Below are 25,498 nucleotides of genomic sequence, written 5' to 3'. Positions count from 1 at the left end.
CCATGAGGCCATGGCCCTCTCTCAGGTGCACTATGTTATGTCCCTATTTATCCCCAGCATCTCCTGGCCTCTCCTATCTCTTCCCTGGCCCTTCCCCATGAGGCCATGGCCCTCTCTCAGGTGCACTATATTATGTCCCTATTTATCCCCAGCATCTCCTGGCCTCCCCTATCTCTTCCCTGGCCCTTCCCCATGAGGCCATGGCCCTCTCTCAGGTGCACTATGTTATGTCCCTACTTATCCCCAGCGTCTCCTGGCCTCCCCTATCTCTTCCCTGGCCCTTCCCCATGAGGCCATGGCCCTCTCTCAGGTGCACTATGTTATGTCCCTACTTATCCCCAGCGTCTCCTGGCCTACCTATCTCTTCCCTGGCCCTTCCGCATGAGGCCATGGCCTCTCTCAGGTACACTATGTTATGTCCCTACTTATCCCCAGCGTCTCCTGGCCTCCCCGATCTCTTCCCTGGCCCTTCCCCATGAGGCCATGGCCCTCTCTCAGGTGCACTATATTATGTTCCTATTTATCCCCAGCATCTCCTGGCCTCCCCTATCTCTTCCCTGGCCCTTCCCCATGAGGCCATGGCCCTCTCTCAGGTGCACTATATTATGTCCCTATTTATCCCCAGCATCTCCTGGCCTCCCCTATCTCTTCCCTGGCCCTTCCCCATGAGGTCATGGTGCCAATGCTCTTTCTGGCACAGGGCACCAAAAAGTCTAGTTATGGCTCTGGGTTACAGCCCCCAATACAACCCCACAGCACAACCTGCCGCCACTTGTCTGTGAGTGAGGTATAGAGTGCCATGTCTTTACCTTGGTGTCCGTGTATTTCATACTTGGGATTACGGGAAGTTTTCCATGGTTCCCGAGCGTAGGGAAAACGGACTGAAACGTCAGTGTAGGAAAAGGCACAGCCTTTCTTATCAGTGGTACACTCAGCTTTGGCAGCTCCGCCGGGAAAGTGGGTCCATGATGGGGGAAAGGACGACCCGCTCTTGTATTTACCTGTTTTAAAATAAAACCATACTTTTTTTTTCCTTCTTTTTCAGATGCTGTAATAAGTAAAGTAATTGTCATTGGTTTTATCATCAGCTGTATAAAGGGTTTCCGGTTAGTGACCTCTGCTTCTCCCTCCTCATCCTGAACAAGGGTCGTACAGTGGCAGACAGCAGAAGGTGATCTTACCCCCATGTGGAATCACCCCCTCCCCCCAGCCACATGGCACAGTGGATGGAGGACACTTAATGATTCCTCCAGCCATCACTTGTAGTGAATGCAAATAAATACGAGGGTTATTCAACAAGTAAGGTAACAAGTTAAGGTTATGCTGCGGGAGTGGAGGTTAGGGTTAGGCTGAGGGAGGGTTAAGGTGTGGGAGGAGATGTTACGATTAGGCTGCAGGAGGGGAGGGTTAGGCCGCGGGAGGGTTAGAATGCTGGAGGGGAGGCTTAGGGTTAAGCTGCGGGAGGAGATGACTACGGTTGCGCTGCAGTAGGGGAGTGTTAGGCCGCAGCAGGGGAGGGTTAAGCCGCAGGAGGGGAGGGTTGGGCCGCGGGAGGGGAGGGTTAGGGTTACGCTGCAGTAGGGGAGGGTTAGGCCGCAGTAGGGGAGGGTTACGCTGCAGTAGGGGAGGGTTAGGCTACAGGAGGGGAGGGGAGGGTTACGCTGCAGTAGGGGAGGGTTAGGCCGCAGCAGGGGAGGGTTAAGCCGCAGGAGGGGAGGGTTGGGCCGCGGGAGGGGTGGGTTAGGGTTACGCTACAGTAGGGGAGGGTTAGGCCGCAGTAGGGGAGGGTTGGGCTGTGGGAGGGGAGGGTTAGGGTTATGCTGCAGTAGATGAGGGTTAGGCTTCGGGAGGGGAGGGCTAGGCTACGGGAGGAGGTGGGTTGGGCTGTGGGAGGGGAGGGGAGGGTTACGCTGCAGTAGGGGAGGGTTAGGCCGCAGCAGGGGAGGGTTAAGCCGCAGGAGGGGAGGGTTGGGCCGCGGGAGGGGTGGGTTAGGGTTACGCTACAGTAGGGGAGGGTTAGGCCGCAGTAGGGGAGGGTTAGGCTGCAGGAGGGGAGGGGAGGGTTACGCTGCAGTAGGGGAGGGTTAGGCCGCAGTAGGGGAGGGTTAGGCTTCAGGAGGGGAGGGTTGGGCTGTGGGAGGGGAGGGTTAGGGTTATGCTGCAGTAGGGGAGGGTTAGGCCGCAGCAGGGGAGGGTTAGGCCGCAGGAGGGGAGGGTTGGGCTGTGGGAGGGGAGGGTTAGGGTTATGCTGCAGTAGGGGAGGGTTAGGCCGCAGTAGGGGAGGGTTGGGCTGTGGGAGGGGAGGGTTAGGGTTATGCTGCAGTAGATGAGGGTTAGGCTTCGGGAGGGGAGGGCTAGGCTACGGGAGGAGATGACTATGGTTATGCTGCAGTAGGGGAGGGTTAGGGTTAGGCTTCGGGAGGGGAGGGCTAGGCTGCGGGAGGAGATGACCATGGTTACGCTGCAGTAGGGGAGGGTTAGGGTTAGGCTTAGGGAGGGGAGGGTTAGGCCCCAGGAGGGGAGGGTTAGGGTTAGGCTTCGGGAGGGGAGGGTTAAGCTGCGGAGGGGAAGACATTTAATCAGTGTCGGCATGAAAAGCATGTTGACATTATGACCATGTCGACATTCTCATGTTGACAAAGTATACCGAACCCCCTCAAGTTGGCTGTTTAATTACTGAAACTCTCTCTCTTAAGGTTTTCATACAAATATTTCTGTATAATTTGTCTGAAAAAGGATTAAAGCAAAACCAGTGGGATTAGTGCTCCTCTAAATGGATCCGCTGGCTGCTTGCTTGTTACCCAATCCTGTCCCAGGGGTTAGGGCCTAGCCGCACATTATTCTGAGCAGGGAGAGCAGATCCTGAGTGCTATGTGAGTTGCTGCCCTGCACTGCCATGAGAGCAGAGGTGCAGAATTACCTGTCCCGTGATCCGCAGCAAATAGTTCATAGAAGCCGCAGTGTTGGTCTTATCTGTTATCCCCATCTTCCGGGGCTGATTACACTTCTCTAATATCCTGAAATATGAAGTAATATCAGAAACAAACGCAGGTAATCAAAGGAATGGAATCAGCTTTTAACCAGTGTCCACGTACCTGGGTTCTGCAAAATAGGGATGCTGCAGTACTTCCGTGGCACTGAGTCTTTCATCAGGATCATATTCCAACATGGCGCACATGAGAGATGTACGTTCCGGAGAGTGACCAGGAAGCAGACGATTTATACCGATACCTTTCTTGGACGGGAAATCAAAACTCATTGCCCTTGACCTGTATAAACAAAAGAATAAATTCTGTTTCATATGTTGATAAAACCACTGGAACGGTTGTGCTGCCCAGTATATAGTCACACTGTAGGTGTGAGGCTGACTGTATATAGTCACACTGCCGTATATAGGTGTGAGGCTGACTGTATATATTCACACTGCCGTATCTAGGTGTGAGGCTGACTGTATATAGTCACACTGTAGGTGTGAGGCTGACTGTATATAGTCACACTGCCGTATATAGGTGTGAAGCTGACTGTATATAGTCACACTGCCGTATCTAGGTGTGAGGCTGACTGTATATAGTCACACTGTAGGTGTGAGGCTGACTGTATATAGTCACACTGCCGTATATAGGTGTGAAGCTGACTGTATATAGTCACACTGCCGTATCTAGGTGTGAGGCTGACTGTATATAGTCACACTGTAGGTGTGAGGCTGACTGTATATAGTCACACTGCCGTATATAGGTGTGAAGCTGACTGTATATAGTCACACTGCCGTATCTAGGTGTGAGGCTGACTGTATATAGTCACACTGTAGGTGTGAGGCTGACTGTATATAGTCACACTGCCGTATATAGGTGTGAAGCTGACTGTATATAGTCACACTGCCGTATCTAGGTGTGAGGCTGACTGTATATAGTCACACTGCCGTATCTAGGTGTGAGGCTGACTGTATATAGTCACACTGTAGGTGTGAGGCTGACTGTATATAGTCACACTGCCGTATATAGGTGTGAAGCTGACTGTATATAGTCACACTGCCGTATCTAGGTGTGAGGCTGACTGTATATAGTCACACTGTAGGTGTGAGGCTGACTTTATATAGTCACACTGCCGAAACTAGGTGTGAAGCTGACTGTATATAGTCACACTGCCGTATACAGGTGTGAGGCTGACTGTATATAGTCACACTGCCGTATATAGGTGTGAGGCTGACTGTATATAGTCACACTGCCGTATATAGGTGTGAGGCTGACTGTATATAGTCACACTGCCGTATATAGGTGTGAGGCTGACTGTATATAGTCACACTGTAGGTGTGAGGCTGACTGTCTATAGTCACACTGCCGTATATAGGTGTGAGGCTGACTGTATATAGTCACACTGCCGTATATAGGTGTGAAGCTGACTGTATATAGTCACACTGCCGTATCTAGGTGTGAGGCTGACTGTATATAGTCACACTGCCGTATATAGGTGTGAGGCTGACTGTATATAGTAACACTGCCGTATCTAGGTGTGAGGCTGACTGTATATAGTCACACTGCCGTATCTAGGTGTGAGGCTGACTGTATATAGTCACACTCTAGGTGTGAGGCTGACTGTATATAGTCACACTGCCGTATATAGGTGTGAGGCTGACTGTATATAGTCACACTGCCGTATATAGGTGTGAGGCTGACTGTATATATTCACACTGCCGTATCTAGGTGTGAGGCTGACTGTATATAGTCACACTGCCGTATATAGGTGTGAAGCTGACTGTATATAGTCACACTGCCGTATCTAGGTGTGAGGCTGACTGTATATAGTCACACTGCCGTATCTAGGTGTGAGGCTGACTTTATATAGTCACACTGCCAAAACTAGGTGTGAAGCTGACTGTATATAGTCACACTGCCGTATACAGGTGTGAGGCTGACTGTATATAGTCACACTGCCGTATATAGGTGTGAGGCTGACTGTATATAGTCACACTGCCGTATATAGGTGTGAGGCTGACTGTATATAGTCACACTGCCGTATATAGGTGTGAGGCTGACTGTATATAGTCACACTGTAGGTGTGAGGCTGACTGTCTATAGTCACACTGCCGTATATAGGTGTGAGGCTGACTGTATATAGTCACACTGCCGTATATAGGTGTGAAGCTGACTGTATATAGTCACACTGCCGTATCTAGGTGTGAGGCTGACTGTATATAGTCACACTGCCGTATATAGGTGTGAGGCTGACTGTATATAGTCACACTGCCGTATCTAGGTGTGAGGCTGACTGTATATAGTCACACTGCCGTATCTAGGTGTGAGGCTGACTGTATATAGTCACACTGCCGTATATAGGTGTGAAGCTGACTGTATATAGTCACACTGCCGTATCTAGGTGTGAGGCTGACTGTATATAGTCACACTGCCGTATATAGGTGTGAGGCTGACTGTATATAGTAACACTGCCGTATCTAGGTGTGAGGCTGACTGTATATAGTCACACTGCCGTATCTAGGTGTGAGGCTGACTGTATATAGTCACACTCTAGGTGTGAGGCTGACTGTATATAGTCACACTGCCGTATATAGGTGTGAGGCTGACTGTATATAGTCACACTGCCGTATATAGGTGTGAGGCTGACTGTATATATTCACACTGCCGTATCTAGGTGTGAGGCTGACTGTATATAGTCACACTGCCGTATATAGGTGTGAAGCTGACTGTATATAGTCACACTGCCGTATCTAGGTGTGAGGCTGACTGTATATAGTCACACTGCCGTATCTAGGTGTGAGGCTGACTTTATATAGTCACACTGCCAAAACTAGGTGTGAAGCTGACTGTATATAGTCACACTGCCGTATACAGGTGTGAGGCTGACTGTATATAGTCACACTGCCGTATATAGGTGTGAGGCTGACTGTATATAGTCACACTGCCGTATATAGGTGTGAGGCTGACTGTATATAGTCACACTGCCGTATCTAGGTGTGAGGCTGACTGTATATAGTCACACTGCCGTATCTAGGTGTGAGGCTGACTGTATATAGTCACACTGCCGTATATAGGTGTGAAGCTGACTGTATATAGTCACACTGCCGTATCTAGGTGTGAGGCTGACTGTATATAGTCACACTGCCGTATATAGGTGTGAGGCTGACTGTATATAGTAACACTGCCGTATCTAGGTGTGAGGCTGACTGTATATAGTCACACTGCCGTATCTAGGTGTGAGGCTGACTGTATATAGTCACACTCTAGGTGTGAGGCTGACTGTATATAGTCACACTGCCGTATCTAGGTGTGAGGCTGACTGTATATAGTCACACTGCCGTATATAGGTGTGAGGCTGACTGTATATATTCACACTGCCGTATCTAGGTGTGAGGCTGACTGTATATAGTCACACTGCCGTATATAGGTGTGAAGCTGACTGTATATAGTCACACTGCCGTATCTAGGTGTGAGGCTGACTGTATATAGTCACACTGCCGTATCTAGGTGTGAGGCTGACTTTATATAGTCACACTGCCAAAACTAGGTGTGAAGCTGACTGTATATAGTCACACTGCCGTATACAGGTGTGAGGCTGACTGTATATAGTCACACTGCCGTATATAGGTGTGAGGCTGACTGTATATAGTCACACTGCCGTATATAGGTGTGAGGCTGACTGTATATAGTCACACTGCCGTATATAGGTGTGAGGCTGACTGTATATAGTCACACTGTAGGTGTGAGGCTGACTGTCTATAGTCACACTGCCGTATATAGGTGTGAGGCTGACTGTATATAGTCACACTGCCGTATATAGGTGTGAAGCTGACTGTATATAGTCACACTGCCGTATCTAGGTGTGAGGCTGACTGTATATAGTCACACTGCCGTATATAGGTGTGAGGCTGACTGTATATAGTCACACTGCCGTATCTAGGTGTGAGGCTGACTGTATATAGTCACACTGCCGTATCTAGGTGTGAGGCTGACTGTATATAGTCACACTGCCGTATATAGGTGCGAGGCCGACTGTACATAGTCACACTGCCGTATATAGGTGTGAGGCTGACTGTATATAGTCACACTGCCGTATATAGGTGTGAGGCTCTGTATATAGTCACACTGCCGTTTATAGGTGTTAGGCTGCTCTGTATATAGTCACACTGCCGTATATAGGTATGAGGCTGACTGTATATCGTAGAATCTGATTGGTTGCTATGTGCAACCAATAACCAACCTTCTATAAACCCGCACTTTAGTATATATACCCCTAAGAGGCACGCTAATACGCCAGGGGAAGGGCTGATACCAGCATTAGCATATAGTCACATACACACAGCTGTACACCAGGGGAAGGGCTGATACCAGCATTACCATATAGTCATAGACACACAGCTGTACACCGGAGTAAGGGCTGATACCAGAATTAGTATATAGTCACATACACACAGCTGTACACCAGGGGAAGGGCTGATACCAGCATTACCATATAGTCACAGACACACAGCTGTACACCGGAGTAAGGGCTGATACCAGAATTAGTATATAGTCACAGACACACAGCTGTATACCAGGGGAAGGGCTGATACCAGCATTAGCATATAGTCACAGAAACACGGCTGTACACCGGGGGAACGGCTGATACCAGCATTAGTATATAGTCACAGACAAACGGCTGTACACCAGGGGAAGGGCTGATACCAGCATTAGTATATAGTCACCGACACATGGCTGTACCCCAGGGGAAGGACTGATACCAGCATTAGTATATAGTCACAGACACACGGCTGTACACCAGGGGAAGGACTGATACCAGCATTAGTATATAGTCACAGACACACGGCTGTACACCAGGGGAAGGGCTGATACCAGCATTAGCATATAGTCACATACACACGGCTGTACACCAGGGGAAGGGCTGATACCAGCATTAGCATATAGTCACAGACACACAGCTGTACACCAGGGGAAGGTCTGATAATAGCATTATCATATAGGAACAGACACACGGCTATAGCACAGTCAGCAGTGCGTGGCTCTGAATGATCCCTTTTATGTGAATGTTGTAGTTACATGTAAGAGAAGCTGGGAATGGAGTCGGGGGATGTGGAGAGATTCGCGCTGTGTAGGTCACTTCCCAACCACTTACCACGGTGCAGAGAATCAGCCACTTACTGCTTAAACTTCCTCAGCACTGCTGAATTTGGCGTGCCCAGAACATCATGAATTTTGGATATCTGGTCCAGTTCGTTTAAACCAGGAAAGAGCGGACGGAGACTGAAATGACAAAATCAAACATTTGTAAAGAAAAATCGGCATCTGCTGTTAGCGGTGTTATACTGGGAGGGAGCGTACTGGTGCCTGTCTTACACATCGCTCTGCTGTTTGCAGTGTTATACTGGGAGGGAGCGTACTGGTGCCTGGCTTACACGTCGCTCTGCTGTTTGCGGTGTTATACTGGGAGGGAGCGTACTGGTGCCTGGCTTACACATCGCTCTGCTGTTTGCGGTGTTATACTGGGAGGGAGCGTACTGGTGCCTGGCTTACACATCGCTCTGCTGTTTGCGGTGTTATACTGGGAGGGAGCGTACTGGTGCCTGTCTTACACATCGCTCTGCTGTTTGCAGTGTTATACTGGGAGGGAGCTTACTGGTGGCAGGCTTACACATCGCTCTGCTGTTTGCGGTGTTATACTGGGAGGGAGCGTACTGGTGCATGGCTTACACGTCGCTCTGCTGTTTGCGGTGTTATACTGGGAGGGAGCTTACTGGTGCATGGCTTACACGTCGCTCTGCTGTTTGCGGTGTTAAACTGGGAGGGAGCGTACTGGTGCCTGTCTTACACATCCCTCTGCTATTTGCGGTGTTATACTGGGAGGGAGCGTACTGGTGCCTGGCTTACACATCGCTCTGCTGTTCGCGGTGTTATACTGGGAGGGAGGTACTGGTGCCTGTCTTACACATCGCTCTGCTGTTCGCGGTGTTATACTGGGAGGGAGGTACTGGTGCCTGTCTTACACATCGCTCTGCTGTTCGCGGTGTTATACTGGGAGGGAGGTACTGGTGCCTGTCTTACACATCACTCTGCTGTTTGCAGTGTTATACTGGGAGGGAGTGTACTGGTGCCTGGCTTACACATCGCTCTGCTGTTTGCGGTGTTATACTGGGAGGGAGCATACTGGTGCCTGGCTTATACATGTCTCTGCTGTTTGCGGTGTTATACTGGGAGGGAGCGTACTGGTGCCTGGCTTACACATGTCTCTGCTGTTTGCGGTGTTATACTGGGAGGGAGCTTACTGGTGCCTTTCTTACACATCGCTCTGCTGTTTGCGGTGTTATACTGGGAGGGAGCGTACTGGTGCCTGGCTTACACATCGCTCTGCTGTTTGCGGTGTTATACTGGGAGGGAGCTTACTGGTGCCTGTCTTACACATCACTCTGCTGTTTGCAGTGTTATACTGGGAGGGAGCTTACTGGTGCCTGGCTTACACATCGCTCTGCTGTTTGCAGTGTTATACTGGGAGGGAGCTTACTGGTGCCTGGCTTACACATGTCTCTGCTGTTTGCAGTGTTATACTGGGAGGGAGCGTACTGGTGCCTGGCTTACACATGTCTCTGCTGTTTGCGGTGTTATACTGGGAGGGAGCGTACTGGTGCCTGGCTTACACATGTCTCTGCTTTTTGTGGTGTTATACTGGGAGGGAGCTTACTGGTGCCTGGCTTACACATGTCTCTGCTTTTTGTGGTGTTATACTGGGAGGGAGCTTACTGGTGCCTTTCTTACACATCGCACTGCTGTTTGCGGTGTTATACTGGGAGGGAGCGTACTGGTGCCTGGCTTACACATCGCTCTGCTGTTTGCGGTGTTATACTGGCAAGGAGCTTACTGGTGCCTGTCTTACACATCGCTCTGCTGTTTGCGGTGTTATACTGGGAGGGAGCGTACTGGTGCCTGGCTTACACATCGCTCTGCTGTTTGCGGTGTTATACTGGCAAGGAGCTTACTGGTGCCTGTCTTACACATCGCTCTGCTGTTTGCGGTGTTATACTGGGAGGGAGCGTACTGGTGCCTGGCTTACACATCGCTCTGCTGTTTGCGGTGTTATACTGGGAGCGAGGTACTGGTGCCTGTCATACACATCACTCTGCTGTTTGCAGTGTTATACTGGGAGGGAGCTTACTGGTGCCTGGCTTACACATCGCTCTGCTGTTTGCGGTGTTATACTGGGAGGGAGCTTACTGGTGCCTGTCTTACACATCGCTCTGCTGTTCGCGGTGTTATACTGGGAGGGAGGTACTGGTGCCTGTCTTACACATCGCTCTGCTGTTTGCGGAATTATACTGGGAGGGAGCGTACTGATGCCTGGCTTACACATGTCTCTGCTGTTTGCGGTGTTATACTGGGAGGGAGCGTACTGGTGCCTGGCTTACACATGTCTCTGCTGTTTGCAGTGTTATACTGGGAGGGAGCGTACTGGTGCCTGGCTTACACATGTCTCTGCTGTTTGTGGTGTTATACTGGGAGGGAGCTTACTGGTGCCTTTCTTACACATCGCTCTGCTGTTTGCAGTGTTATACTGGGAGGGAGTGTACTGGTGCCTGGCTTACACATCCCTCTGCTGTTTGCGGTGTTATACTGGGAGGGAGCGTACTGGTGCCTGGCTTACACATCGCTCTGCTGTTTGCAGTGTTATACTGGGAGGGAGCTTACTGGTGCCTGTCTTACACATCACTCTGCTGTTTGCGGTGTTATACTGGGAGGGAGCTTACTAGTGCCTGGCTTACACATCGCTCTGCTGTTTGCGGTGTTATACTGGGAGGGAGCGTAATGGTGCCTGTCTAACACATCCCTCTGCTGTTTGCGGTGTTATACTGGGAGGGAGCGTACTGGTGCCTGTCTTACACATCGCTCTGCTGTTTGCGGTGTTATACTGGGAGGGAGCGTACTGGTGCCTGTCTTACACATCGCTCTGCTGTTTGCGGTGTTATACTGGGAGGGAGCTTACTGGTGCCTGGCTTACACGTCGCTCTGCTGTTTGCGGTGTTATACTGGGAGGGAGCGTACTGGTGCCTTTCTTACACATCGCTCTTCTGTTTGCAGTGTTATACTGGGAGGGAGCGTACTGGTGCCTGTCTTACACATCGCTCTGCTGTTTGCGATGTTATACTGGGAGGGAGCTTACTGGTGCCTTTCTTACACATCGCTCTGCTGTTTGCAGTGTTATACTGGGAGGGAGCTTACTGGTGCCTGTCTTACACATCGCTCTGCTGTTTGCGGTGTTATACTGGGAGGGAGCTTACTAGTGCCTGTCTTACACATCGCTCTGCTGTTCGCGGTGTTATACTGGGAGGGAGGTACTGGTGCCTGTCTTACACATCACTCTGCTGTTTGCAGTGTTATACTGGGAGGGAGTGTACTGGTGCCTGGCTTACACATCGCTCTGCTGTTTGCGGTGTTATACTGGGAGGGAGCGTACTGGTGCCTGGCTTATACATGTCTCTGCTGTTTGCGGTGTTATACTGGGAGGGAGCGTACTGGTGCCTGGCTTACACATGTCTCTGCTGTTTGCGGTGTTATACTGGGAGGGAGCTTACTGGTGCCTTTCTTACACATCGCTCTGCTGTTTGCGGTGTTATACTGGGAGGGAGCGTACTGGTGCCTGGCTTACACATCGCTCTGCTGTTTGTAGTGTTATACTGGGAGGGAGCTTACTGGTGCCTTTCTTACACATCGCTCTGCTGTTTGCGGTGTTATACTGGGAGGGAGCGTACTGGTGCCTGGCTTACACATCGCTCTGCTGTTTGCGGTGTTATACTGGGAGGGAGCTTACTGGTGCCTGTCTTACACATCGCTCTGCTGTTTGCGGTGTTATACTGGGAGGGAGCTTACTGGTGCCTGGCTTACACATGTCTCTGCTGTTTGCGGTGTTATACTGGGAGGGAGCGTACTGGTGCCTGGCTTACACATGTCTCTGCTGTTTGCGGTGTTATACTGGGAGGGAGCGTACTGGTGCCTGGCTTACACATGTCTCTGCTGTTTGCGGTGTTATACTGGGAGGGAGCGTACTGGTGCCTGGCTTACACATGTCTCTGCTTTTTGTGGTGTTATACTGGGAGGGAGCTTACTGGTGCCTTTCTTACACATCGCTCTGCTGTTTGCGGTGTTATACTGGGAGGGAGCGTACTGGTGCCTGGCTTACACATGTCTCTGCTGTTTGCGGTGTTATACTGGGAGGGAGCTTACTGGTGCCTTTCTTACACATCGCTCTGCTGTTTGCAGTGTTATACTGGGAGGGAGCGTACTGGTGCCTGGCTTACACATCCCTCTGCTGTTTGCGGTGTCATACTGGGAGGGAGCGTACTGGTGCTTGGCTTAAACATCGCTCTGCTGTTTGCGGTGTTATACTGGGAGGGAGCGTACTGGTGCCTGTCTTACACATCGCTCTGCTGTTTGCGGTGTTATACTGGGAGGGAGCGTACTGGTGCCTGTCTTACACGTCGCTCTGCTGTTTGCCGTGTTATACTGGGAGGGAGCTTACTGGTGCCTGGCTTACACGTCGCTCTGCTGTTTGCGGTGTTATACTGGGAGGGAGCGTACTGGTGCCTTTCTTACACATCGCTCTTCTGTTTGCAGTGTTATACTGGGAGGGAGCGTACTGGTGCCTGTCTTACACATCGCTCTGCTGTTTGCGGTGTTATACTGGGAGGGAGCTTACTGGTGCCTTTCTTACACATCGCTCTGCTGTTTGCAGTGGTATACTGGGAGGGAGCTTACTGGTGCCTGTCTTACACATCGCTCTGCTGTTTGCGGTGTTATACTGGGAGGGAGCTTACTAGTGCCTGGCTTACACATCGCTCTGCTGTTTGCGGTGTTATACTGGGAGGGAGCTTACTGGTGCCTGTCTTACACATCGCTCTGCTGTTTGCGGTGTTATACTGGGAGGTAGCGTACTGGTGCCTGTCTTACACATCGCTCTGCTGTTTGCGGTGTTGTACTGGGAGGGAGCTTACTGGTGCCTTTCTTACACATCGCTCTGCTGTTTGCGGTGTTATACTGGGAGGGAGCTTACTGGTGCCTGGCTTACACATGTCTCTGCTGTTTGCTGTGTTATACTGGGAGGGAGCGTACTGGTGCCTTTCTTACACATCGCTCTGCTGTTTGCGGTGTTATACTGGGAGGGAGCGTACTGGTGCCTGGCTTACACGTCGCTCTGCTGTTTGCGGTGTTATACTGGGAGGGAGCTTACTGGTGCCTGTCTTACACATCGCTCTGCTGTTTGCGGTGTTATACTGGGAGGGAGCTTACTGATGCCTGTCTTATACGTCGCTCTGCTGTTTGCGGTGTTATACTGGGAGGGAGCTTACTGGTGCCTGTCTTACACATCGCTCTGCTGTTTGCGGTGTTATACTGGGAGGGAGCTTACTGATGCCTGTCTTACACGTCGCTCTGCTGTTTGCGGTGTTATACTGGGAGGGAGCTTACTGGTGCCTGGCTTACACATGTCTCTGCTGTTTGCTGTGTTATACTGGGAGGGAGCGTACTGGTGCCTTTCTTACACGTCGCTCTGCTGTTTGCGGTGTTATACTGGGAGGGAGCGTACTGGTGCCTGGCTTACACGTCGCTCTGCTGTTTGCGGTGTTATACTGGGAGGGAGCTTACTGATGCCTGTCTTACACGTCGCTCTGCTGTTTGCGGTATTATACTGGGAGGGAGCTTACTGGTGCCTGTCTTACACATCGCTCTGCTGTTTGCGGTGTTATACTGGGAGGGAGCTTACTGGTGCCTGTCTTGCACATCGCTCTGCTGTTTGCGGTGTTATACTGGGAGGGAGCGTACTGGTGCCTGTCTTACACATCGCTCTGCTGTTTGCAGTGTTATATTGGGATGGAGCTTACTGGTGCCTTTCTTACACATCGCTCTGCTGTTTGCGGTGTTATACTGGGAGGGAGCGTACTGGTGCCTGGCTTACACGTCGCTCTGCTGTTTGCGGTGTTATACTGGGAGGGAGCTTACTGGTGCCTGTCTTACACATCGCTCTGCTGTTTGCGGTGTTATACTGGGAGGGAGCGTACTGGTGCCTGTCTTACACATCGCTCTGCTGTTTGCGGTGTTATACTGGGAGGGAGCGTACTGGTGCCTGTCTTACACATCGCTCTGCTGTTTGCAGTGTTATACTGGGAGGGAGCTTACTGGTGCCTTTCTTACACATCGCTCTGCTGTTTGCAGTGTTATACTGGGAGGGAGCTTACTGGTGCCTTTCTTACACATCGCTCTGCTGTTTGCGGTGTTATACTGGGAGGGAGCGTACTGGTGCCTGGCTTACACGTCGCTCTGCTGTTTGCGGTGTTATACTGGGAGGGAGCTTACTGGTGCCTGTCTTACACATCGCTCTGCTGTTTGCGGTGTTATACTGGGAGGGAGCGTACTGGTGCCTGTCTTACACATCGCTCTGCTGTTTGCGGTGTTATACTGGGAGGGAGCGTACTGGTGCCTGTCTTACACATCGCTCTGCTGTTTGCAGTGTTATACTGGGAGGGAGCTTACTGGTGCCTTTCTTACACATCGCTCTGCTGTTTGCAGTGTTATACTGGGAGGGAGCTTACTGGTGCCTGTCTTACACATCGCTCTGCTGTTTGCGGTGTTATACTGGGAGGGAGCGTACTGGTGCCTGGCTTACACATCGCTCTGCTGTTTGCGGTGTTATACTGGGAGGGAGCGTACTGGTGCCTGTCTTACACATCGCTCTGCTGTTTGCGGTGTTGTACTGGGAGGGAGCTTACTGGTGCCTGTCTTACACATGTCTCTGCTGTTTGCGGTGTTATACTGGGAGGGAGCTTACTGGTGCCTGGCTTACACATCACTCTGCTGTTTGCGGTGTTATACTGGGAGGGAGCTTACTGGTGCCTGTCTTACACATGTCTCTGCTGTTTGCTGTGTTATACTGGGAGGGAGCGTACTGGTGCCTTTCTTACACATCGCTCTGCTGTTTGCAGTGTTATACTGGGAGGGAGCTTACTGGTGCCTGTCTTACACATCGCTCTGCTCTTTGCGGTGTTATACTGGGAGGGAGCTTACTGGTGCCTGTCTTACACATCGCTCTGCTGTTTGCGGTGTTATACTGGGAGGGAGCGTACTGGTGCCTGTCTTACACATCGCTCTGCTGTTTGCGGTGTTGTACTGGGAGGGAGCTTACTGGTGCCTGTCTTACACATGTCTCTGCTGTTTGCGGTGTTATACTGGGAGGGAGCTTACTGGTGCCTGGCTTACACATCACTCTGCTGTTTGCGGTGTTATACTGGGAGGGAGCTTACTGGTGCCTGTCTTACACATGTCTCTGCTGTTTGCTGTGTTATACTGGGAGGGAGCGTACTGGTGCCTTTCTTACACATCGCTCTGCTGTTTGCGGTGTTATACTGGGAGGGAGCGTACTGGTGCCTTTCTTACACATCGCTCTGCTGTTTGCGGTGTTATACTGGGAGGGAGCGTACTGGTGCCTGGCTTACACGTCGCTCTGCTGTTTGCGGTGTTATACTGGGAGGGAGCTTACTGGTGCCTGTCTTACACATCGCTCTGCTGTTTGCGGTGTTATACTGGGAGGGAGCTTACTGATGCCTGTCTTACACGTCGCTCTGCTGTTTGCGGTGTTATACTGGGAGGGAGCTTACTGGTGCCTGTCTTACACATCGCTCTGCTGTTTGCGGTGTTATACTGGGAGGGAGCTTACTGATGCCTGTCTTACACGTCGCTCTGCTGTTTGCGGTGTTATACTGGGAGGGAGCTTACTGGTGCTTGGCTTACACATGTCTCTGCTGTTTGCTGTGTTATACTGGGAGGGAGCGTACTGGTGCCTTTCTTACACATCGCTCTGCTGTTTGCGGTGTTATACTGGGAGGGAGCGTACTGGTGCCTGGCTTACACGTCGCTCTGCTGTTTGCGGTGTTATACTGGGAGGGAGCTTACTGATGCCTGTCTTACACGTCGCTCTGCTGTTTGCGGTGTTATACTGGGAGGGAGCTTACTGGTGCCTGTCTTACACATCGCTCTGCTGTTTGCGGTGTTATACTGGGAGGGAGCTTACTGGTGCCTGTCTTACACATCGCTCTGCTGTTTGCGGTGTTATACTGGGAGGGAGCGTACTGGTGCCTGTCTTACACATCGCTCTGCTGTTTGCAGTGTTATATTGGGAGGGAGCTTACTGGTGCCTTTCTTACACATCGCTCTGCTGTTTGCGGTGTTATACTGGGAGGGAGCGTACTGGTGCCTGGCTTACACGTCGCTCTGCTGTTTGCGGTGTTATACTGGGAGGGAGCTTACTGATGCCTGTCTTACACGTCGCTCTGCTGTTTGCGGTGTTATACTGGGAGGGAGCTTACTGGTGCCTGTCTTACACATCGCTCTGCTGTTTGCGGTGTTATACTGGGAGGGAGCTTACTGGTGCCTGTCTTACACATCGCTCTGCTGTTTGCGGTGTTATACTGGGAGGGAGCGTACTGGTGCCTGTCTTACACATCGCTCTGCTGTTTGCAGTGTTATACTGGGAGGGAGCTTACTGGTGCCTTTCTTACACATCGCTCTGCTGTTTGCGGTGTTATACTGGGAGGGAGCTTACTGGTGCCTGTCTTACACATCGCTCTGCTGTTTGCGGTGTTATACTGGGAGGGAGCGTACTGGTGCCTGGCTTACACATCGCTCTGCTGTTTGCGGTGTTATACTGGGAGGGAGCGTACTGGTGCCTGTCTTACACATCGCTCTGCTGTTTGCGGTGTTGTACTGGGAGGGAGCTTACTGGTGCCTGTCTTACACATGTCTCTGCTGTTTGCGGTGTTATACTGGGACGGAGCTTACTGGTGCCTGGCTTACACATCACTCTGCTGTTTGCGGTGTTATACTGGGAGGGAGCTTACTGGTGCCTGTCTTACACATGTCTCTGCTGTTTGCTGTGTTATGCTGGGAGGGAGCGTACTGGTGCCTTTCTTACACATGTCTCTGCTGTTTGCGGTGTTATACTGGGAGGGAGCTTACTGATGCCTGGCTTACACATCGCTCTGCTGTTTGCGGTGTTATACTGGGAGGGAGCGTACTGGTGCCTGGCTTACACATTGTTCTGCTGTTTGCGGTGTTATAATGGGAGGGAGCTTACTGGTGCCTGGCTTACACATTGTTCTGCTGTTTGCGGTGTTATACTGGGAGGGAGCTTACTGATGCCTGTCTTACACGTCGCTCTGCTGTTTGCGGTGTTATACTGGGAGGGAGCGTACTGGTGCCTGGCTTACACATCGCTCTGCTGTTTGCGGTGTTATACTGGGAGGGAGCGTACTGTTGCCTGGCTTACACATCGCTCTGCTGTTTGCGGTGTTATACTGGGAGGGAGCTTACTGATGCCTGTCTTACACGTCGTTCTGCTGTTTGCGGTGTTATACTGGGAGGGAGCGCACTGGTGCCTGGCTTACACATCGCTCTGCTGTTTGCAGTGTTATACTGGGAGGGAGCTTACTGATGCCTGGCTTACACATCGCTCTGCTGTTTGCGGTGTTATACTGGGAGGGAGCTTACTGATGCCTGTCTTACACGTCGCTCTGCTGTTTGCGGTGTTATACTGGGAGGGAGCTTACTGGTGCCTGTCTTACACATCGCTCTGCTGTTTGCGGTGTTATACTGGGAGGGAGCGTACTGGTGCCTGTCTTACACATCGCTCTGCTGTTTGCGGTGTTATACTGGGAGGGAGCGTACTGGTGCCTGTCTTACACATCGCTCTGCTGTTTGCAGTGTTATACTGGGAGGGAGCTTACTGGTGCCTTTCTTACACATCGCTCTGCTGTTTGCAGTGTTATACTGGGAGGGAGCTTACTGGTGCCTGTCTTACACATCGCTCTGCTGTTTGCGGTGTTATACTGGGAGGGAGCGTACTGGTGCCTGGCTTACACATCGCTCTGCTGTTTGCGGTGTTATACTGGGAGGGAGCGTACTGGTGCCTGTCTTACACATCGCTCTGCTGTTTGCGGTGTTGTACTGGGAGGGAGCTTACTGGTGCCTGTCTTACACATGTCTCTGCTGTTTGCGGTGTTATACTGGGACGGAGCTTACTGGTGCCTGGCTTACACATCACTCTGCTGTTTGCGGTGTTATACTGGGAGGGAGCTTACTGGTGCCTGTCTTACACATGTCTCTGCTGTTTGCTGTGTTATGCTGGGAGGGAGCGTACTGGTGCCTTTCTTACACATGTCTCTGCTGTTTGCGGTGTTATACTGGGAGGGAGCTTACTGATGCCTGGCTTACACATCGCTCTGCTGTTTGCGGTGTTATACTGGGAGGGAGCGTACTGGTGCCTGGCTTACACATTGTTCTGCTGTTTGCGGTGTTATACTGGGAGGGAGCTTACTGTTGCCTGGCTTACACATTGTTCTGCTGTTTGCGGTGTTATACTGGGAGGGAGCTTACTGATGCCTGTCTTACACGTCGCTCTGCTGTTTGCGGTGTTATACTGGGAGGGAGCGTACTGGTGCCTGGCTTACACATCGCTCTGCTGTTTGCGGTGTTATACTGGGAGGGAGCGTACTGTTGCCTGGCTTACACATCGCTCTGCTGTTTGCGGTGTTATACTGGGAGGGAGCTTACTGATGCCTGTCTTACACGTCGCTCTGCTGTTTGCGGTGTTATACTGGGAGGGAGCTTACTGGTGCCTGTCTTACACATCGCTCTGCTGTTTGCGGTGTTATACTGGGAGGGAGCGTACTGGTGCCTGTCTTACACATCGCTCTGCTGTTTGCGGTGTTATACTGGGAGGGAGCGTACTGGTGCCTGTCTTACACATCGCTCTGCTGTTTGCAGTGTTATACTGGGAGGGAGCTTACTGGTGCCTTTCTTACACATCGCTCTGCTGTTTGCAGTGTTATACTGGGAGGGAGCTTACTGGTGCCTGTCTTACACATCGCTCTGCTGTTTGCGGTGTTATACTGGGAGGGAGCGTACTGGTGCCTGGCTTACACATCGCTCTGCTGTTTGCTGTGTTATGCTGGGAGGGAGCGTACTGGTGCCTTTCTTACACATGTCTCTGCTGTTTGCGGTGTTATACTGGGAGGGAGCTTACTGATGCCTGGCTTACACATCGCTCTGCTGTTTGCGGTGTTATACTGGGAGGGAGCGTACTGGTGCCTGGCTTACACATTGTTCTGCTGTTTGCGGTGTTATACTGGGAGGGAGCTTACTGGTGCCTGGCTTACACATTGTTCTGCTGTTTGCGGTGTTATACTGGGAGGGAGCTTACTGATGCCTGTCTTACACGTCGCTCTGCTGTTTGCGGTGTTATACTGGGAGGGAGCGTACTGGTGCCTGTCTTACACATCGCTCTGCTGTTTGCGGTGTTATACTGGGAGGGAGCGTACTGTTGCCTGGCTTACACATCGCTCTGCTGTTTGCGGTGTTATACTGGGAGGGAGCTTACTGGTGCCTTTCTTACACATCGCTCTGCTGTTTGCGGTGTTATACTGGGAGGGAGCGTACTGGTGCCTGGCTTACACGTCGCTCTGCTGTTTGCTGTGTTATACTGGGAGGGAGCTTACTGGTGCCTGGCTTACATGTCGCTCTGCTGTTTGCGGTGTTATACTGGGAGGGAGCTTACTGGTGCCTGTCTTACACATCGCTCTGCTGTTTGCGGTGTTATACTGGGAGGGAGCTTACTGGTGCCTGTCTTACACATCGCTCTGCTGTTTGCGGTGTTATACTGGGAGGGAGCTTACTGGTGCCTGTTTTACACATCGCTCTGCTGTTTGCAGTGTTATACTGGGAGGGAGCTTACTGGTGCCTGTCTTACACATCGCTCTGCTGTTTGCGGTGTTATACTGGGAGGGAGCGTACTGGTGCCTGGCTTACACATCGCTCTGCTGTTTGCGGTGTTATACTGGGAGGGAGCGTACTGGTGCCTGTCTTACACATCGCTCTGCTGTTTGCGGTGTTGTACTGGGAGGGAGCTTACTGGTGCCTGTCTTACACATGTCTCTGCTGTTTGCGGTGTTATACTGGGACGGAGCTTACTGGTGCCTGGCTTACACATCACTCTGCTGTTTGTGGTGTTATACTGGGAGGGAGCTTACTGGTGCCTGTCTTACACATGTCTCTGCTGTTTGCTGTGTTATGCTGGGAGGGAGCGTACTGGTGCCTTTCTTACACATGTCTCTGCTGTTTGCGGTGTTATACTGGGAGGGAGCTTACTTATGCCTGGCTTACACATCGCTCTGCTGTTTGCGGTGTTATACTGGGAGGGAGCGTACTGGTGCCTGGCTTACACATTGTTCTGCTGTTTGCGGTGTTATACTGGGAGGGAGCTTACTGGTGCCTGGCTTACACATTGTTCTGCTGTTTGCGGTGTTATACTGGGAGGGAGCTTACTGATGCCTGTCTTACACGTCGCTCTGCTGTTTGCGGTGTTATACTGGGAGGGAGCGTACTGGTGCCTGGCTTACACATTGTTCTGCTGTTTGCGGTGTTATACTGGGAGGGAGCTTACTGATGCCTGTCTTACACGTCGCTCTGCTGTTTGCGGTGTTATACTGGGAGGGAGCGTACTGTTGCCTGGCTTACACATCGCTCTGCTGTTTGCGGTGTTATACTGGGAGGGAGCTTACTGATGCCTGTCTTACACGTCGTTCTGCTGTTTGCGGTGTTATACTGGGAGGGAGCGCACTGGTGCCTGGCTTACACATCGCTCTGCTGTTTGCAGTGTTATACTGGGAGGGAGCTTACTGATGCCTGGCTTACACATCGCTCTGCTGTTTGCGGTGTTATACTGGGAGGGAGCTTACTGATGCCTGTCTTACACGTCGCTCTGCTGTTTGCGGTGTTATACTGGGAGGGAGCTTACTGGTGCCTGTCTTACACATCGCTCTGCTGTTTGCGGTGTTATACTGGGAGGGAGCGTACTGGTGCCTGTCTTACACATCGCTCTGCTGTTTGCGGTGTTATACTGGGAGGGAGCGTACTGGTGCCTGTCTTACACATCGCTCTGCTGTTTGCAGTGTTATACTGGGAGGGAGCTTACTGGTGCCTTTCTTAGACATCGCTCTGCTGTTTGCAGTGTTATACTGGGAGGGAGCTTACTGGTGCCTGTCTTACACATCGCTCTGCTGTTTGCGGTGTTATACTGGGAGGGAGCTTACTGGTGCCTGGCTTACACATCGCTCTGCTGTTTGCGGTGTTATACTGGGAGGGAGCGTACTGGTGCCTGTCTTACACATCGCTCTGCTGTTTGCAGTGTTGTACTGGGAGGGAGCTTACTGGTGCCTGTCTTACACATGTCTCTGCTGTTTGCGGTGTTATACTGGGACGGAGCTTACTGGTGCCTGGCTTACACATCACTCTGCTGTTTGCGGTGTTATACTGGGAGGGAGCTTACTGGTGCCTGTCTTACACATGTCTCTGCTGTTTGCTGTGTTATGCTGGGAGGGAGCGTACTGGTGCCTTTCTTACACATGTCTCTGCTGTTTGCGGTGTTATACTGGGAGGGAGCTTACTGATGCCTGGCTTACACATCGCTCTGCTGTTTGCGGTGTTATACTGGGAGGGAGCGTACTGGTGCCTGGCTTACACATTGTTCTGCTGTTTGCGGTGTTATACTGGGAGGGAGCTTACTGGTGCCTGGCTTACACATTGTTCTGCTGTTTGCGGTGTTATACTGGGAGGGAGCTTACTGATGCCTGTCTTACACGTCGCTCTGCTGTTTGCGGTGTTATACTGGGAGGGAGCGTACTGGTGCCTGGCTTACACATCGCTCTGCTGTTTGCGGTGTTATACTGGGAGGGAGCGTACTGTTGCCTGGCTTACACATCGCTCTGCTGTTTGCGGTGTTATACTGGGAGGGAGCTTACTGATGCCTGTCTTACACGTCGTTCTGCTGTTTGCGGTGTTATACTGGGAGGGAGCGCACTGGTGCCTGGCTTACACATCGCTCTGCTGTTTGCAGTGTTATACTGGGAGGGAGCTTACTGATGCCTGGCTTACACATCGCTCTGCTGTTTGCGGTGTTATACTGGGAGGGAGCGTACTGGTGCCTGGCTTACACATCGCTCTGCTGTCTGCGGTGTTATACTGGGAGGGAGCTTACTGGTGCCTGGCTTCCACATCGCTCTGCTGTTTGCGGTGTTATACTGGGAGGGAGCTTACTGGTGGAGCAGGGAAACACAGTCAGATGGGAACGCTGATACACACAGGCCAGGGCTGCTTAGACAGCAGAGAGGAGAACTGGACACCCGGTGCTGCCTTGTATGTTACACCCACCCAGGATAAGCTTAGTGCTGCAAATGGCACCTTTATCCAGACCTTATCTAGACTACAATGGAAGGATTAAAGCTCCAGTGACTGTGTTGTAACGAGAGGCAGCTAATGGACTAAAGATCCGCCGGCTATCCCACCCTGCAGCCCCCCTGTTTTGGCACGCGAGGACTTGGGGCGGCAGGGACAGAATGGGAGAATATTGATTGTTCTCCAGTTATTTGGGAGGTCTGGGGGTCGAGCTTTCAGTTTTGTGGCTCCAACCTTTTGGAACTCACTTCCCCACACAGTTCCAGAGGCCTCCACTCTAGAATCCTTCAAAAATAGACTCAAGACTCACCTATTCACCCAAGCATTTCACTAATGTCCCTTGTTTAAGCTTATTTTGGATTTTGTACTGTAAATGTAAAGCACTTTGAGTCCTGTAGGAGAAAAGCGCTATATAAATAAAATTATTATTATTATTATTTAGGAGCCACCAATCACACCAGCATTTGCTCAAAGTTATTTATGCTAAAGTAATAAAAAATACCAGTATGAAGGTGTCAGACAGCTGGTGGCCTATATGTGCATCCCACCATGGAATTAGTATTAGCTACACACAGTGAAGGTCTCTGCAATATGTAGGTGTCACCCCCTATTCCTCCAGGCCTATGGACACCGCATTCGTCTATATGAGGTGGAAACTGGTTCTAGTGTCCCAAATGCCTCCAACAGTTCAGGCTTTGGGGGATTCCTCTATGTGGGAACACTGAGCCAGTCACACAGGTGAATCCCTGTTTAACGATCCCCAAAATGTGATAAGTGAGGATTGCTGGTCTAAATAGACAGGTGATGGCACACACCAGGCATCATTGGAAGCTGGGAAATGATAAGAATTCCATCAAACCATTCTACTAGTCAGGGGTTTTCCCAAATGTTACTGTCAGTGTCCCCCATGAACATCTGCCACTATACATTGCACATAGTTGTAAGTGGGCGGCACAAGGGGGAAGAACAAAGGGTACCAGGGGAAGAACAAAGGTCACCAGGGGAAGAACAAAGGGCACCACGGGAAGATCAAAGGGCACCAGGGAAAGATCAAAGGGCACCAGGGAAAGATCAAAGGGCACCAGGGAAAGATCAAAGGGCACCAGGGAAAGAACAAAGGGACCAGGGGAAGAACATAGGGCACCAGGGGAAGAACAAAGGGCACCAGGGGAAGAACAAAGGGCACCAGGGGAAGAACAAAGGGCACCAGGGGAAGAACAAAGGGCACCAGGGGAAGAACAAAGGGCACCAGGGGAAGAACAAAGGTCACCAGGGGAAGATCAAAGGTCACCAGGGGAAGATCAAAGGTCACCAGGGGAAGATCAAAGGTCACCAGGGGAAGATCAAAGGTCACCAGGGGAAGATCAAAGGGCACAAGGGGAAGAACAAAGGGCACCAGGGGAAGAACAAAGGTCACCAGGGGAAGAACAAAGAGCACCAGGGGAAGAACAAAGGGCACCAGGGGAAGAACAAAGGGCACCAGGGGAAGAACAAAGGGCACCAGGGGAAGAACAAAGGGCACCAGGGGAAGAACAAAGGTCACAAGGGGAAGAACAAAGGTCACCAGGGGAAGAACAAAGGTCACCAGGGGATGAACAAAGGTCACCAGGGGAAGAACAAAGGTCACCAGGGGAAGAACAAAGGTCACCAGGGGAAGAACAAAGGTCACCAGGGGAAGATCAAAGGTCACCAGGGGAAGATCAAAGGGCACCAGGGGAAGAACAAAGGTCACCAGGGGAAGATCAAAGGTCACCAGGGGAAGATCAAAGGTCACCAGGGGAAGAACAAAGGGCACAAGGGGAAGAACAAAGGTCACCAGGGGAAGAACAAAGGTCACCAGGGGAAGAACATAGGGCACCAGGGGAAGAACATAGGGCACCAGGGGAAGAACATAGGGCACCAGGGGAAGAACAAAGGTCACCAGGGGAAGAACAAAGGTCACCAGGGGAAGAACAAAGGGCACAAGGGGAAGAACATAGGGCACCAGGGGAAGAACATAGGGCACCAGGGGAAGAACATAGGTCACCAGGGGAAGAATATAGGGCACCAGGGGAAGAACAAAGGGCACCAGGGGAAGAACAAAGGGCACCAGGGGAAGAACAAAGGGCACCAGGGGAAGAACAAAGGGCACCAGGAGAAGACTGTTTTCACTTACCTGCAGATTTCAAAAAAGACACAACCTGCACTCCAGATGTCCATCTTGCAGGTGTAATAGCCGTCGGTCAGGAGGCACTCTGGGGCACGGTACCAGCGTGTTGAAATATATTCTGTGTATGGCTGCTTGGAGAAAACACTTCGGCACGATCCAAAGTCTGCAAGTTTTAGGACATCTTGCTGGAACAATATAACAGCTTAGATTAGTAATGGATTAACCATTACTGCTTCTTCCTTTGTGCTTTACATGGATGGGGACCTGCAGGGCACAGAAGAAAATGACATATGGCAGAAGGATCTGTAATAACTCACCTGTGGGGCCATGATGTTCCACATCTTACACAATACAGATAACACATAAACCCATTAATAGGATATAGTTTAGTAAATATGTTGAACAAGAATAAAGCCAAAGGCGCTGCAAAGGAGGACCACAAAATCAGAATGCACTAAATGTAATGCACTGTTAGGCGTATCAAGCTGCTGTTTTGGTTGCTACAAAAAGAAAGAATGATAACGGCGCTGAGTTACACCAGAAACCTATCTAAGAGATTGATGATTGTTGAATAAACTAATAAAATAAGCTGTCAGTGGACTGAAAAATCTATTTAATTGTAAAAATGATAAAATGAAATACAATATACATCAAACATACATTATACTATATAATACATGATGTTTGATGTATACTGCATTTCACTTTATCATTTTTACAATTAAATAGATTTTCCAGTCCACTGACAGCTTATTTTATTAGTTTATTCAACAATCATCAATCTCTTAGATAGGTTTCAGCGCCGTTATCATTCTTTCTTTTAGTAAATATGTTGGCAGAGGTCACATTGCCAAGCTTTAGGGGTATGGGATGGCACTGTGAGGGAAATTGGCCAGTGACAGCTTTGTTGGATGGGTCACAGACAGGGTTACCACCCCTGGTTTGCCAGCACACGGCAATAATTAGCAGCCGGAACCGCCGTCTCCCAGTGTATCTCTGTGTATTTATTATTCTCACCTTACTGCCTTCTCTAACAACCTACATTGTGCTGACTGTAAGAGAGAGAACGTCTATTTGCATG

The 25,498-nt window shown here is 50.9% G+C and overlaps 1 protein-coding gene across 1 annotated transcript in view; it reads right to left on the bottom strand.

Moving 5' to 3' along the window:
* Positions 1 to 25,498, bottom strand: part of MOK (MOK protein kinase) — a 90,678-nt gene that overhangs the window by 956 nt on the left and 64,224 nt on the right. Inside the window, exons 7-11 of the mRNA XM_088475659.1 lie at positions 24,424 to 24,602; positions 8,151 to 8,252; positions 3,096 to 3,269; positions 2,921 to 3,017; positions 810 to 1,001 (exon numbers count right to left, since the gene is read on the bottom strand). Coding sequence (XP_088331785.1) covers positions 810 to 1,001; positions 2,921 to 3,017; positions 3,096 to 3,269; positions 8,151 to 8,252; positions 24,424 to 24,602 — 744 coding nt within the window. The remainder of the gene's footprint in view (positions 1 to 809; positions 1,002 to 2,920; positions 3,018 to 3,095; positions 3,270 to 8,150; positions 8,253 to 24,423; positions 24,603 to 25,498) is intronic.

This window comes from Taudactylus pleione, unplaced genomic scaffold (assembly GCF_031769625.1).
Source record: "Taudactylus pleione unplaced genomic scaffold, aTauple2 ptg000175l, whole genome shotgun sequence".
NCBI lineage: Eukaryota > Metazoa > Chordata > Amphibia > Anura > Myobatrachidae > Taudactylus > Taudactylus pleione.
The sequence above is the reverse complement of the archived record's forward strand: the minus strand, read 5'-3'. Positions and strand labels throughout refer to the sequence as shown.